This window comes from Dendrobates tinctorius, unplaced genomic scaffold, assembly GCF_039654945.1.
Source record: "Dendrobates tinctorius isolate UK_male_01 unplaced genomic scaffold, ASM3965494v1 ptg000024l, whole genome shotgun sequence".
NCBI lineage: Eukaryota > Metazoa > Chordata > Amphibia > Anura > Dendrobatidae > Dendrobates > Dendrobates tinctorius.
Genome location: NW_027361692.1, coordinates 12,015,255 through 12,030,211, shown reverse-complemented (window position 1 = coordinate 12,030,211; position 14,957 = coordinate 12,015,255). Strand labels below are relative to the sequence as shown.

General features: G+C 46.1%; 1 protein-coding gene across 4 annotated transcripts in view; it reads left to right on the top strand.

Moving 5' to 3' along the window:
- Positions 1 to 14,957, top strand: part of OGFRL1 (opioid growth factor receptor like 1) — a 122,814-nt gene that overhangs the window by 75,615 nt on the left and 32,242 nt on the right. For all 4 annotated transcript variants that reach the window (XR_012231035.1, XM_073569368.1, XM_073569369.1 and 1 more), the window contains exon 5: positions 12,211 to 12,277. Coding sequence is in view for 3 of the 4 variants with exons in the window: in XM_073569368.1 (XP_073425469.1) it covers positions 12,211 to 12,277 (67 nt within the window). In the remaining variant the exon portion in view is untranslated. The remainder of the gene's footprint in view (positions 1 to 12,210; positions 12,278 to 14,957) is intronic.

Genomic DNA, 14,957 nt, shown 5'->3' with positions numbered 1-14,957 from the left:
TTTTAGGCTTCTGGAGACGGAAGCTTTCCTCAATCTGATGGCGGACATCCCTTGGTACTCGGTCCCCGGTCGCCAATATTTCTCCTGAAGGGCTGTCCTTGCATTACACAAGCACGTATCCCACAACATTAGCCGTGCCCTCAACAATGCAGTTACTAGAAAAGTCCTCCTAACCACGGACACGTGGACAAGTGCTTGTGGGCAGGGACGGTACATCTCGCTGACGGCACACTGGGTTAACATAGTGGAAGCTGGGACCCAGTCAGACCTTGGGATGGAACACGTCCTCCCGGCGCTGAGGATTGCGGGACCCACATCAATTAGGGTTGCCCCCATAGTCCACAGCTCCTGCACCTCCTCCTCTTCAGCCTCCATCTCCAAAATGACCACATCAGTCACAAGCTGGAAGCAGTGCAGCATTGCCTCAACCAAGCGGCAACAGGCTGTATTGAAGCTAATATGCTTAGATGACAAACCACACAATTATGAAGAGTTGTGGACAGCTCAGAAAGAGCAAGCAGATCTGTGGCTGACACCACTGAACCTACAGCCAGGCATAGTCATGTGTAACAATGGCTGGAACCTGGTGGCAGCTTTGAGGTAAGCTCACACATGAACCATGCCTAGCCCATGTGCTTAACCTCGTTGATCAATGGTTTCTCAGAAGCTACCTGGAGCTGCCAGATCTGCTTGTGAAAGTACTCCGCCTGTGTGCCCATTTTAGAAAGTCAGCTGCGGCTTCTGCCATTGCCGTCCTTCAGCAGCTTCAGGCTCACCAACTGTTGTGTGATGTCCCCACGAGTTGGAACTCTACACTGCATATGTTGGAAAGGATTTGTGAGCACAAGAGGGAAGTTTGTTGACTACCAGCATCAACAAGTCCGTCAGAATTCAGTTCAGACTCCACACATAAGATGTCAGGAGTGGCCATGGATGTCAGACATATGTACCATCCTCCAAAACTTTGAGATCTTCACCAAGATGGTGAGCGGTGATGACACCATAATTAGCGTCACCATCCCACTTCTGTGTGCTCTGAAACTCTGTTTGCTCACAATCAAAGAGGATGCATGGCAGGCGGAGCACGATGAGATGGAGCAAGGAACCATACAGAGTGATTACACACAGCCCAGCCTCATTTTATCCCAACGTGGATTGGGTGACAATGAGGAGGAGGAGGAAGAACAGGAGCTAGTTTCATGCACTATAGATGGTACTACAAGCACAACTGTCATACCATCTGTTCCGCGTGGATGGCCTGAGAACAGCGAGGAGGAGGAGATAATGGTCAGTTGTCCTCTTGGTGAGGACACGAAATCTAGCCTGTTAGCAGTCTGGCATGCATGACTGAGTTTGTTACGCTGCCTTGACCGTGACCCTCCCTTTCTCAAAATTTTTGATGACAGTCATTACTGGTTGGTGACACTTCTAGATCCCCACGCTACAATGAGAACTTTCAATCTCTTATTCCAGAGGCAGACAGGTGTACAAAAATGCAGTACCAGAGGGCCCTTGTTGCAGAATTATTAAAAAAATTCCCATTTGAAAACGCTGATGGCAGAGGTCACACTTCGTTGGAAAACCAAGGAGTACATGTGAGAGAGACACAACTCCTATCCAGCAGAGGCACACTGGAAAGTTCTGGGAGACTTTTCTCAGACTCTTCCATTGCACTGGTCCTGAGGAGCGTGGTACTCTCACAAGGAGTGCAAAGTTTTGGAAGATGCTGAGGGAGTACCTTGCTGACCGTACCAACGTCCTCCGTGATTCCTCTGTGGCTTATAATTTATTAGGTATCCAAGCTGGATACGTGGCATGAACTGGTTCTCTTCCCCTTGGAGGTCATCGCTTGCCCTGCCACTAGCATTTTGTCTGAGCGGGTATTTAGTGCCGCTGGTGGAATTATAACTGATAAGCGCTCCGCCTGTCAACTGAAAATGCAGACAGGCTGACTCTTATAAAAAATGAACAAGGGCTGAATTGGGCCAGACTTCTCTACACCACCGAATTATAGCAGCGTAACATAAACTCAAATCCAGTGTCTTTTTGGGAGGTCTATTCCCTTGCACGTCTTCACACCCACACATGGGTATACGTTTCCTGATTTGGCCTATTTGCTGTTGTCCTCCTCCTTCTCTTCATCCTCATCATCCACCACCACTATACCACGAGGGTGACTGTGGTCCGTGATGTAACACCCACATAATGTTGTGAAAAGTGTGTTTATGATGCCCGCAATCTTTTTTTATACAGTATGTTTATGTATAACACCCCCCCCCCCCCGGGGGAAATCTTTGTCAGTCCATACATACACTTACTGCATGGGCCTTACAAGTATAGGAGACCTGCTCCTTTGTAATGGGTAGGAACAGATGTTTATGAGGCTCTCCTTCATGTCTCTTTCAAGGGGTATTGGGGTGCATCCAAATTTGGGGCAGGCCTTCCATTAACTGCAAAGGCAAACAGTATGGGTGACCCACTTCCTAATAATGTGAACTTTGTTGGTTGGTCAGCTTCAACAATGCAATTCTTCACTGCTGGTTCTTAAAGCTCAAGACTGAAATGCTGCACTGCCGGGTGTTCAGCCTCAACACTGTAATGCTCCAATGCAGGTTCTACCGCGATTATGATCGCGATTTCGCCGCGATTTTCGCGTGCGATATTCAAGCACTTTCCAACACTGCAATTCACTGCATAGGAAAACAGTATGGGAGTACCAAATGAGTAATAATGGGAAATTTGGTTTTATGTTGCCATCCAGGACATCTCTTCAATGGGTTATTCAGGTACGTATAACTTTGGGGCAGGGCAGGCCTTGCATTGAATGCATAGGCAAACATTATGGGAGTACCAAATGAGTAATAATGGGAACTTTGGTTTCATGTGGCCATCCAGGATGTCTGTTCAAACAAGTGTTATTGGGGTGCCTCCAAATTTGGGGCAGGCCTTGCATTCAGTGCATAGGCAATAACAGTATGGGAGACCCACTTTTTAATAATGGGAACAACAAAGCATAGGTGGCTGATGGCTCTCTAAGAATAGTGAGGACTGACTGCTGGACCTTTAAGAATAGTTAAGGCCACCTGATTGCCCTATAAAAATAGGCTTTGTGACTTTCAGAGTCCCTCCTTCATAAATGAAATAGGATGTGTCAGATGATGTGTCACACACGTCTTGGTTGGAAGCAATGCTAAAGTTGAAAAGCGCATCAAAAACGCTATGTGTTAAAATAGCTCATGTGGTGGAGGAACATTTTTGTTTTGGGTTATAAATTTTGCCTTACATACAAATCATTAACCTGGAAAGGATGTTCCTTAATATATTTCCCAGGAAAATCCATTTTGATTTACTGTAGTTACAGTATGCTTTATTGTACACCTGTAAAAGTGACGTAAGACTCTGACAACATTGTTCACACAGCAATGACCTGAGAGTCAGAAATGCTTCCAAGGGTCTTCCACATGCTGTTCCCATTGATTTTTTTTTTTTTTCTTTTTTTGCCGTTTTTAGACCCTTAAAAGACCCCCCCGGGAGGGCTACGGCAAAAATGCTTGTGTTTTCTATAAACTTACATTGGGCTCGTTGCTTGGGTCGAGCACCCAAACATTCCAATTTGCTCAACCCGAGCAACGAGCACCCGAGCATTTTAGAGCTCGCCCAGCACTAGTTGGCACTCTTGAAATTGTTCCAGAAAATGAAGTATTTCTCTCAAAAATTTATTTCAGTTTACTGTATTTTTCGGACTATAAGGCTATGTGCACACGTAGCGTTTTAAAACGCTTACTAAAAACCGGACTCCTTCCCAGAAATCGCGATTTCACCGCGATTTTACCGCGATTATGATCGCGATTTCGCCGCGATTTTCGCGTGCGATATTCAAGCACTTTCCAAGCGATTTGAAGCATCGCTTGGAAAGTGATTGACAGGTTGGTCACACTCGTCAAACATAGTGTTTGACAAGTGTGAGCAGGTTTTTACTATTGAGGCCGCCTATGCAGCATCAATAGTAAAAGATAGGTTGTTAAAATGCTAAAAAAAAAATAAAAAATCGGTGTATATTTACCTTCCGGCGTCCCGCACTGCATTCCCGGGCCTCAGCGTTCCCAGTAATGCCTTGCGAGACCTGTGATGAGGTAGTCTCGCGTTGCTATAGCGATCTCGCGAGACCACTAGAGTCACGCGAGACTACGTCATCACAGGTCCTTGCCGCAAGGCATTACTGGGAACGCTTAGGCCGGGAATGCATCGCGGGACGTCGGAAGGTAAATATACCCCGATTTTTTTTTTTTTTATTTTTTATTATTTTTTTACAGGGGTATGGTACCCAGGGCCTGGAGGACAGTCTCCTCTCCTCCACACCGTGGGTACCAACCGCACATGAGACACTTAACTTCCCGCATGGTGGGCATAGCCACATGCGGGAAGTAAGCGATTCTCATGCATTCCTATGGGTGCGGAATTGCGGCAATTCTTTGCGATTCCGCACAAAGAATGAGCATGCTGCGATTTTTTTCCGCGATGCGATTCCGCCGCGGAAAAAAGCGCAGCATTAGCACAGCATGTGCGGAATGCCATAGGAATGCATGGGGGGCGTTCTGTACACGATTTTTAAGCGTTTTCGTGCCGAAAATCGCGGCAAAAACGCTTAAAAATCGCTACATGTGCACACAGCCTAAGACTCACCTGCTCAAAAGACGCACCTAGATTTTAGAGGAGGAAATTAGGAAAAAAAATTGAAGCAAAACGTGGTCAATTCTATACTTAATATCCCTTTTCCTGGTGTATATATGGTCCCTTGTGATACAAATGTGATAAGAATGAGTGTTAGTGATATCTAAATAGGTATCGTGATCAATATGGTTTATATTGTATAATATGGTATATATTTGTATAATATGGTTTATATTGTATAATTTATGAGCACGAGGTTTGACTTGGTATAAACTTATTTGTGCAGAATACAGTTATTTAAGTTCATAATTGCTCTCGCATAAGTGGAAAATTCTGATTTTAGCTGGATGTATGTCCTTGAAAAAGAACAAAATAACTGTTAAGGCCTTTTGGAAAACAGGATAATTGCACATGACCACACGAGCTGATCACGTGCTGGAATGTTCGAGATAACTGAACCGCGACTGCGCTAGCGTGAACAGTTATATTAACTACGCATGTGCTGGTAGATTTACATAATGTATAAAAAGACAGGGATTTTCTCAGTGGGGAGGGACTTTTCAGACGGGCGAAGCAGACGTGCTGACTGTATTGATGTTTTTCCCGGAATTCCCCCCTCCTCACTGAATCGAGGTCCCTCCGATTGAGGAGTGAAGCTGTAATATCCGGTGATGTATTAATGCTTATTCATTCCTATGTAATTTGTTACATGTTTGACATGACTCTGATAGTCACTATATATCCTTTAATTCATGCTTAAAACTGCTATTATATATATAAATAAAATACTCTGTTTACCATAAAACTGTTTTCAGTGTGCCTAACTCGCATGTTAGTGAACGCTTCGTAAGTAAGGGCATGTTTGCCCTCATTAACTTGATTTGGTAAAACATCCCTTCATTCCTATCCTGATACACCTGGCTCCCTCATCCCTATTCTGGCAGGAATGATCGCCCTCATCCCTATCCTAGTTTGCATGGCCCCATCCTTATCTTGGTATGCATGCCTCTTCATCCCTATCCTGGTATACAGAGCCCCCATCTCGTCCTAGAATGCTTGGCCCCAATCTCTATCCTGGTATGCAGGGCCCCCATCTCGTCCTAGTATGCATGGCTCCATCCCTTTCCTGGTATGCAGGTCCTCCATCTCGTCCTATTATGCATGGCCCCTTCCCTGTCCTGGTATGCAGGGCCCCCATTTCGTCATCCTAGTATGAATGGCCCCATCCTTATTCTGGCATCAGAAAACGTAAAAAATAATTACACTTACCTTCCTGGCGCTCCCTCGCAGAGTCCTTCTCCGTTGCCAGCAGCTGCCTTATGCTTACAAGCAGCACATGGCAGGGACGTCATGCGCTGCTCACAAGCAGAGTAAGGCTGCTGGAATACTCACTGCTCTCCACGCCGGGACTGTGCGCGCAGTGGGTATTCATAGCTCTTCAGCAGCGCGCACAGTGTCAGCCGTAGCCGTCCTGCTGCTGCTGCTGGCGGTTATGTGTGCCTCTACTTAAGAGAAATTAATCTTCACCTCTCTCCATGCCCAGAAAGGTGAAGATTCATTACTCTTAAGTATCTGATGACGTGGACTACTTGATTTTGAGAAAAGATTGTTTAGGCTACTTTCACACATCAGGTTTTCGGCGTCAGGAGCGATCCGGCGTCGTGCCGGAACGCCGGATCCGGCAAATGTTTAGTAAAACCGGATGTGACGGATCCGGTTTTCTGCCGGATCCGTCTTTTTCTTGACAGACAAAACCGGATCCGTCTCATCCGGTTCATCCGTTTTTCTATCCGTTTTTCGACGGATTACGCCGGATCCGGTTTTTAAAATTGACCCTTGTGGCCTTCCGAACGGGATTGGCTACTGGAAAACTATATATAGCATGTTCCTACAGCCCTTCTTTGACAGGTTGTAGAGGAGAAAGTGCAGGTTGGAGAGAAGAGCAAGTTTACTGGCGAAGATGGATGTTGTCATTGGAAATATTTTGAAGAATTTGGCGGATTTTACAGCGGAGGCAAATCGTTTGAGGGTGATTGTTCTGGAGAAGGAGAGAGCGAGACAGCAGCGCATCAGGCATCGTAGACGACGTTTGTGGATCCACCCCATCACAGCCAAGAGAATGACGCGTGGGGTCTATTCTACACTATGCATGGACCTTCGACGAAACCCGGATAAATTTTTTGGATATGTTAGGATGAAAATGGAGAATTTTGATTACTTGGTGGAGCGCATTGCACACCTCATAAGAAAAGCGGACACCTTTTGCCGCTTCTCCGTTTCACCCGCAGAGCGTCTGATGGTGACTTTAAGGTAAGCCACATTTATTGGATATGATCGCATCAGAGCACACTTTCACTGCAATCTTGTTGGTGGTAATTTGTATCTCCAAGTGTTAGGTCAGTTTTGGTTTGTAATGCTGTGATTTAAAACTAATTTATTGTTTGTTAATTCCCCACAGATTTCTTGCAACTGGAGAATCCCTTTCGTCACTGCATTTCCAGTACAGACTCGGGATTTCCACCATATCTGGAATTGTGAAGTACACATGCCGTGCACTGTGGGACTCCTTAGCTGAAGAGTTTTTACCAGAGCCCACAACAGAGAGGTGGATTGAAATTGCTGACAAGTTTCAACAGATATGTCAGTTTCCAAACTGCTTGGGCGCTGTGGACGGGAAACATATCCGCATTGTAAAGCCATCTGGATCGGAATATTTCAATTACAAGAAATATTTTTCAATTGTCCTCATGGCCATCGCTGACGCGGAATACAAATTTATTGCGGTTGATATTGGGGCCTATGGCCGCTCCAATGACTCTCAAGTTTTCAAACTGTCTGCCATGGGGCGTAAACTGTATGGAAACACCTTCCAGTTCCCACCACCTAGACCGCTGCCGCAAACATCTGGTCCACCTATGCCATTTGTCTGTGTAGGGGATGAAGCCTTCCAGCTGTCAGAACACCTTTTGAAACCGTACTCTAGCAGAGGATTGACAAGACCAAAACGCATTTTTAATTACCGCCTCACAAGAGCAAGAAGAATGGTTGAATGTACCTTTGGTATTCTGACAGCCAAATGGCGGGTCCTATTGACTGCGATCAACCTCAAGACAGAAACTGTGGACGAGGTGATCAAAGCGTGCGTGGTACTCCACAATTTTGTTATATGCAAGGAACCCATTTCCATTGAGGACACCTCTGAAGAAACCACCTTGCAAGATTACCATGACATTACCACTAGAAGTTCTGTGACGGTTTCAGTAATGAGGGACAATTTTGCACTATACTTTATGTCACCTCAAGGCAGAGTACACTGGCAGGATGACAGAGTGTGAAAGATTTGTGCCCTAACCAAACTTGTGTACCTTCTGTACCAACAGTATATACCTTTGCCAACCAAAGTTGGCTATCTTGTCATGGTCTCTATTTTTAGCTTTAGGCCACAGGTGTGTACCTGGTTGTGTTTTATGCAAAGTATTTCACCTTTTAACAAAAGTTGTGTACATTGTTCGGAAATCACCAACAATAAACACAACTTTTTAGGTGAAATACTTTGCTTCAAACACAACCAGGAACACAACTGTGGCAAAAAGCTAAAATTTACCCACAGTTATATACCTAGTTTTGAATACCATTTCACCTTTTAAATACCCTGTATTTAACCTTTTTCGCCGCAGAAAGAAATGACAGACAACCAGTGTAAAATAATTTAACTTTTATTGAAAAATGTTTTTTTTAGTAAACTTTTTTAAAATTTTAATAAACATGTTTAATAAAAATTTGAAACTATAAAACTGAAACCATAAAACTGGTCATTTTTATTTAAATACACACATTATAATTCTGTGTAGTGTGTGGTGGAAATACTGCTGTAGGGGCTGCGGGACACTTCGACACTGGGAGTGTGGAGAGAGGACTGGGATCGTTGTGGGGAAGGAACAGTTAGAGGTGAAGGTGTGGAAAAAACTACTGAATGGGTGGACATGTGGGAAGCAGAAGAGGTGGTGGGTGGTGGAGTGGAGGGTTGGGCAGGGACTGTAGGAGCAGATGATGTTGATGGCAAGTTGTATGGGGAAGGAGTTTGGTACGGGGCAGGTTGCTGGAAGTGGGGAGATGTCTGGTACGGGGCAGGTTGCTGGAAGTGGGGAGATGTCTGGTACTGGGGAGGTTGCTGGTACTGGGGAGTTTGCAGGTACTGTGGAGGTTGCTGGTACTGGTGAGGTTGCTGGTGCTGGGGAGGTTGCTGGTGCTGGGGAGGTTGCTGGTGCTGGGGAGGTGGCTGGTGCTGGGGAGGTGGCTGGTGCTGGGGAGGTGGCTGGTGCTGGGGAGGTGGCTGGTGCTGGGGAGGTGGATGGTGCTGGGGAGGTGGATGGTGCTGGGGAGGTGGATGGTATGTAATAGGAGGGGGAGGATGGAAAGTGGCTGGAGGTGGATGGTATGTAATAGGAGGGGGAGGATGGAAAGTGGCTGGAGGGGGTGTAGATGTAATAGGAGGGGGAGGATGGAAAGTGGCTGGAGGGGGTGTAGATGTAATAGGAGGGGGAGGATGGAAAGTGGCTGGAGGGGGTGTAGATGTAATAGGAGGGGGAGGATGGAAAGTGGCTGGAGGGGGTGCAGGTGGAGGAACTACTGTGGTGGGAGGAGGAGGAGGAGGTTGGGAGGTAACTTGCTGGAGAGCAGCGTGGCATGAATGCATTACATGCATCTGCTGGGCAGGAGAGAGCGTTTCCATGCGCTCCACAACAGACCTGAAAAAGGTGTGGTTTGGCGAAGATCTTGCTTCTGAATGCATGGTTTGCAGAAGTGTCTTCACCTCCAGAATGCTGGAGTTGATCTGCTGATAGCCTGCGGAGATTTGCTCTGACAAGACTTTTAGACAGTTCTGGAAAGATGCATTCAGATGCAAGAACTCTGGCGCATAAGTCTTTTCCTGACCCCTCTGCCGCTGCCGCCCAGTACCCGCAGGTGTACTAGAGGCGGCAGGGGCAGAAGGGTGGGGTAAAGGGAAAGCGATCTCCTCACCAGCAGCTTCATGTAATGTAGGCGGCCACGATGCTCCTGTGCTGGTGGATGGGACAGATGGGTCGAATGTGTGGGAAGGCTGGGAAGGTGCAGATGTACCGGGGCGGTCGAAGTGTCCCTCGGTGCCGGTCTCCTCAGGGATCGCCTCAGAAGGGTCCAATCGTGCCGGCTCCCGAGTGCTGCTCACCGTGCTGTGGAATAAAGAGAAAAAAAAACAATTAAAATACTGACATGGTATGGCCCTGGCTGAAAAAAAAATTTACATCTAACATTTTTTTTCACATGTGGTGTGTAATATTTACCTTCTGGTGACCATTGTTTCCCGGAGGAACGACAGGGCTTCTGCGTACTTGTACTTGCTCCTGCGTCCTCCAGATCCACTCGGGGCCCGCATCTCTTTATTGAACTCCTTCTTGAAACGATCTCTCACAGACCGCCACCGATTCACAATTCTGTTCCCTGAAACGAGAAAGGAGTGGTTAGTATACAACATCAGTGTTTCCCAAACTCCAGTCCTCATGGTCCCCAGGGGTCATGTTTTCAGGATTTCCATAGTAAATAGAAATCCTGAACACATGATCCGTGGGGACCACGAGGACTGGAGTTCGGGAAACACTGGTTTAAATCAAGCAACCGGTACTGTATATACTTACGCTCTGTAATCTGGGCCCGAACATCGAGGTCCTCCCAGCGGCCCACAAGGAGCGAACAGATTTCCTCCCAGAGTCGTCGGGTAACGATCAGGTCAGCGTGGCGGCGGTCAGCCATATTCCAGAGCGGCTCCCTTTCTCTGACGAGATCGATGAGGCGGTCCACATCAATCCCTCCATCCTCAACGTCAGAGTCGGGAGCACGCTGTGAAGGCTGTTAAAGAAAAAGACAAAAATAACATAATTAGCCTCCACAAAAGAAATGAAATAAAAAGTGCAAAAAAACAAAGCAAAAATATTTATACTTACACGCTGGTGACCGCCGCGTTGCTGTCGCCGACGACCCTGGGAGGCACTGCGAGCACCTCTTGGCCAAGCACCAGATTGGGAAGACTAGAGAAGAAAACAAAAAAAAGTTATGTCTTTGGATGTAGGCATTTGTTTGCTGTGTGTGGTCTGCAGAACATTGTTTTCTATGTGTTGTGTGTAGTGTGATGTTGTGTTTCTGCGTTTGATGCAAAAAACTTACGAATTGTGAGCCCACTCCAGGTGTCTGTCCACCCCTTCCTTCTTCTTCTGGGAGCTCCTCTTCATCTTGTGATTCCTGTTTTGAAATAAAAGGCCATGAATAGACATATATTACAGAGAAGATGGATTTTGGAAATAAAAACTTACCGTCAAACGCTGACGATGCGAGGGAGGGCTCCCAGAAGATGATGTGCTGTCTTCCTGGTGGCCACACTCCATGCCTGTGGGTGGTGTTCCAGCTGCTGCCATTGCTGCTGCTGCTGCTGCTGCATCTATTGGGCGGCTGTTGAATAAAGAGAAACAAAGGGCCAATGAATATCTTGATATTCAATAGCCCTAGTTTGGAGGAATGGGTGATTTGATAATTACCGTCTCTCATCTGCTGCTGGACTCCCCTCCCGTTGTTCAGCATGCTGCTCCAATTGGGGTGGTGCTGATGGTGCTGCTGCAGATGTCTCCTGCCTTCTCCTGCGCCTGGTTGCTGTCTTGGGTGGCATGTTGGGTGTGGCTGTGGGTCCCACTGTCTTGCTTTTATATATGTCTTGTGGGCAGAGCTACTGAGCATGCTCAGACCAAAAAACCGGATCCGGCCGCCGGATCAGGCTTTCGCCGGATCCGGCGCATTGCGGCGCTCATAGGCTTTCATTGTGTGAAAAAGCCGGACGCGCCGGATCCGGCGTGTCCGGCTTTTTCGCCGGAGACAAAAAACGTTACAGTAGACGTTTTTTCCAGACGCCGGATCGCGACACATTGCGACACATTGCCGGATCCGGCGAAAACCGGATGAAACGCATGGCCATCCGGCGCGATCCGGCGCAAATGCAAGTCAATGGGGGGGAAACCGGATCCGGCATTGCATTTCGCCGGATCCGGTTTCTGTCAAAAGCGCCGGATCGCGCCTGACGGCGAAAACCTGATGTGTGAAAGAGGCCTTATTTAGGTGAACTCCATTTAAGTTTGAGGATAATTTTTGGCTTGCACAAGAAAAAGCCAACACTTATTACATGTGGATAAACTTGTATAATACATTTTAGGGGTGTAGCAAAAGAATTCAGACCTTTTTTTAATTTACGGTACTTACTGACATTTGTGCTTTCTTTTACATTATGGAAGTCTGTAGCAAGCAAATCTCAATTTTCTTATACCTTTAAAAATGCCTGGGGAAGACTGAGTTTAGAGCTATGTTTGCCAGCATAATGGCCAAATGTCCTAATACTACAGTAAATCATCTGTGAAAAATCAATTCCTTTTGTTACCTGATATCAGCGCCTCTTCTGGGTTTTTTTTTTTTTTTTTGTACGAGAATCCAGATTTATTGCTAATTTTCTCATTTTTGCAGGCTTTTCCCTCTTCGAGAGCAAGGCTTAAATTTTTACGCTAAGGAGCTGACCTCCTATGAAATTGAGGTAAAACCAGCACCCACACTGTTAATATGAAAAGTAATTGTAAATATTTGCTTCTAATTATTTTTTTTACAGAATAAAGCAATATACATGCTGTCTTTCACCAGTATTCTTTCATGAAGACCGCTTTTCTAATGAAAATTACTTTTCCTTTTACAAGTAGAGGATGAAATGTTGAGAGCATGAATTCACCGATACGCGACTGCTCTGAGAGCTGACGGCTGCTGTAATGGATTCCTCGGAAATGGAGAAGGCCACATCTTTGATGTTCTTACAAGTTCCCATATGCCATCTAATAATACATCACGCAGCGCACAAATATTAGGCAAACAGATGACAAGAAAAGCCTCCCATTTATTGTCACCCCTGTGCTAACTGTAATAAGCTTTCTTTTTTTATGAGTGCTTAGCGTCTCCCCTTAGCACAAGATACTGAGGTTTGCAAGTATTGTCTCGATCTGACTCTAAAGCATTACGTTTAGTACAAAAATAAATATGTAAGGAGAATTATGTGATGATTTGGTTTGAAATGGAGGAGGTATAAAAAAATGTTTAAAACAAATGTATTATTGGGATTGTTATCAAATTTAGTCTTGGCGCAGTGTGGTAAAATTGTCTTTAAAGGGGTTGTTCACCTTTGTGGGCAATTTTTTTTTTTTTTTTTTTTTCTTGCCTAAATTCTTGAATTAGGTTAAAAATATTTTTTGCACCTGGGTTCCTTTAAAAAAATTGGGATTGTTTGCATGCATTTAGGTAAGAAATAAAATTGTAGTAAAATTAACAACTGACAAGTATCTGTGGCATAAAACTACAGTTAGGTCCATATATATTTGGACAGAGACAACATTTTTCTAATTTTGGTTCTAGACATTACCACAATGAATTTTAAACAAAACAATTCAGATGCAGTTGAAGTTCAGACTTTCAGCTTTCATTTAAGGGTATCCACATTAAAATTGGATGAAGGGTTTATGAGTTTAAGCTCCTTAACATGTGCCACCCTGTTTTTAAAAAGACCAAAAGTAATTGGACAGATTAAATAATTGTAAATAAAATGTTCATTTCTAGTACTTGGTTGAAAACCCTTTGTTGGCAATTACTGCCTGAAGTCTTGAACTCATGGACATCACCAGACGCTGTGTTTCCTCCTTTTTGATGCTCTGCCAGGCCTTCACTGCGGTGGTTTTCAGTTGCTGTTTGTTGGCCTTTCTGTCTGAAGTTTAGTCTTTAGTGAAATGCATGCTCAATTGGGTTGAGATCAGGTGACTGACTTGGCCATTTAAGAATATTCCACTTCTTTGGTTTAACCCCTTCCCGACCCATAACGCCTACATAAGCGTCTGAAAAGTCGTGCCTAAACGACCCATGACGCCTACATAGGCGTCATGGTATAAATCACCCTCCTGCGGGTCGGGTGACCGGGGTCACTGAAAGGTCACCTGACCCGCACAGACAGGAGGCTTTGTGCTTCACCACAGGGGGCGTGGCTTAGCCCTCACGTGGCTATGATCGCTCTGATTGGCTGTTAAAAGTGAAACAGCCAATCGGAGCGATAGTAATATTTCATCAATGAAATTTGATAACATATTACAATCCAGCCATGGCCGATGTTGTAGTAGCATCGGACATGGCTGGAGACACTAACATGACACCCCCCCACACACACACACACACACACACATTGCTGGCAGGGGCAATCGGCCCCCTGCCACGGATTGACAGCAGCGATCAGACACTGCCATCAGGATCTGCTCCCAATCCCCTTCCCTCCGCTCCCCCCGCAGTCCGTTTCCCCCCCCCCCACTCTCCCCGGTACCTCCTATGTCCCTCTGGCTGTCCCGGTGCCCCGCCGTCCCGGATCATGGGCGCCGCCATCTTGGAAAATGGCAGGCGCATGCGCAGTACGATTCTAATATTTCTCCAATGAAATTTGGTGAAATATTACAATCCAGACATGGCCGATGCTGCAGTAGCATCGGACATAGCTGGAGACACTACCCTGACCCCCCTCACACCGGCGATCGCCCCCGCCACGAACTGACAGCAGCGATCGGCCGTTGCTGTCACGATCTGCCGCTCCCCCCCACAGTCCGATTTTCCCCCCCTTCCTCACCCTCCCCGGTACCTGCTATGTCCCGCTCTGGCTCCCGGTGTTCCCTCCGTCCCTCCTGCATGGGCGCCGCCATCTTGGAAAATGGCGAGTGCATGCGCAGTGCGCCCGCCTTAATATGCCGGCCGGTAGATTCACTCATTTATTTTGATCACTGTGATAAACTCTCACAGTGATCAAAATAAAAAAAAAAAAAAAGTAAATCACCGCCCCCCTTATCACCCCCATAGGCAGGCACATATAATAAAATAAAGAAAATATTTTAATTTTTCCCTTAGGGTTTGAATTAGGGTTAGGGTTTGGATTAGGGTTAGGGTTTGAATTAGGGTTAGGGTTGAGGTTAGGGTTAGGGTTGGGATTAGGGTTAGGGTTGGAATTAGGGTTAGGGGTGGGTTGAGGTTGGGATTAGGGTTAGACTTGTGGTTGGGGTTGTGGTTAGGATTATGATGAGGGTTGGGATTAGGGTTAGGGGTGTGTTGGGGTTAGGATTAGAGTTAGAATTGAGGGGTTTCCACTGTTTAGGCACATCAGGGGGTCTCCAAACGCGACATTGCGCCACCATTTATTCCAGCCA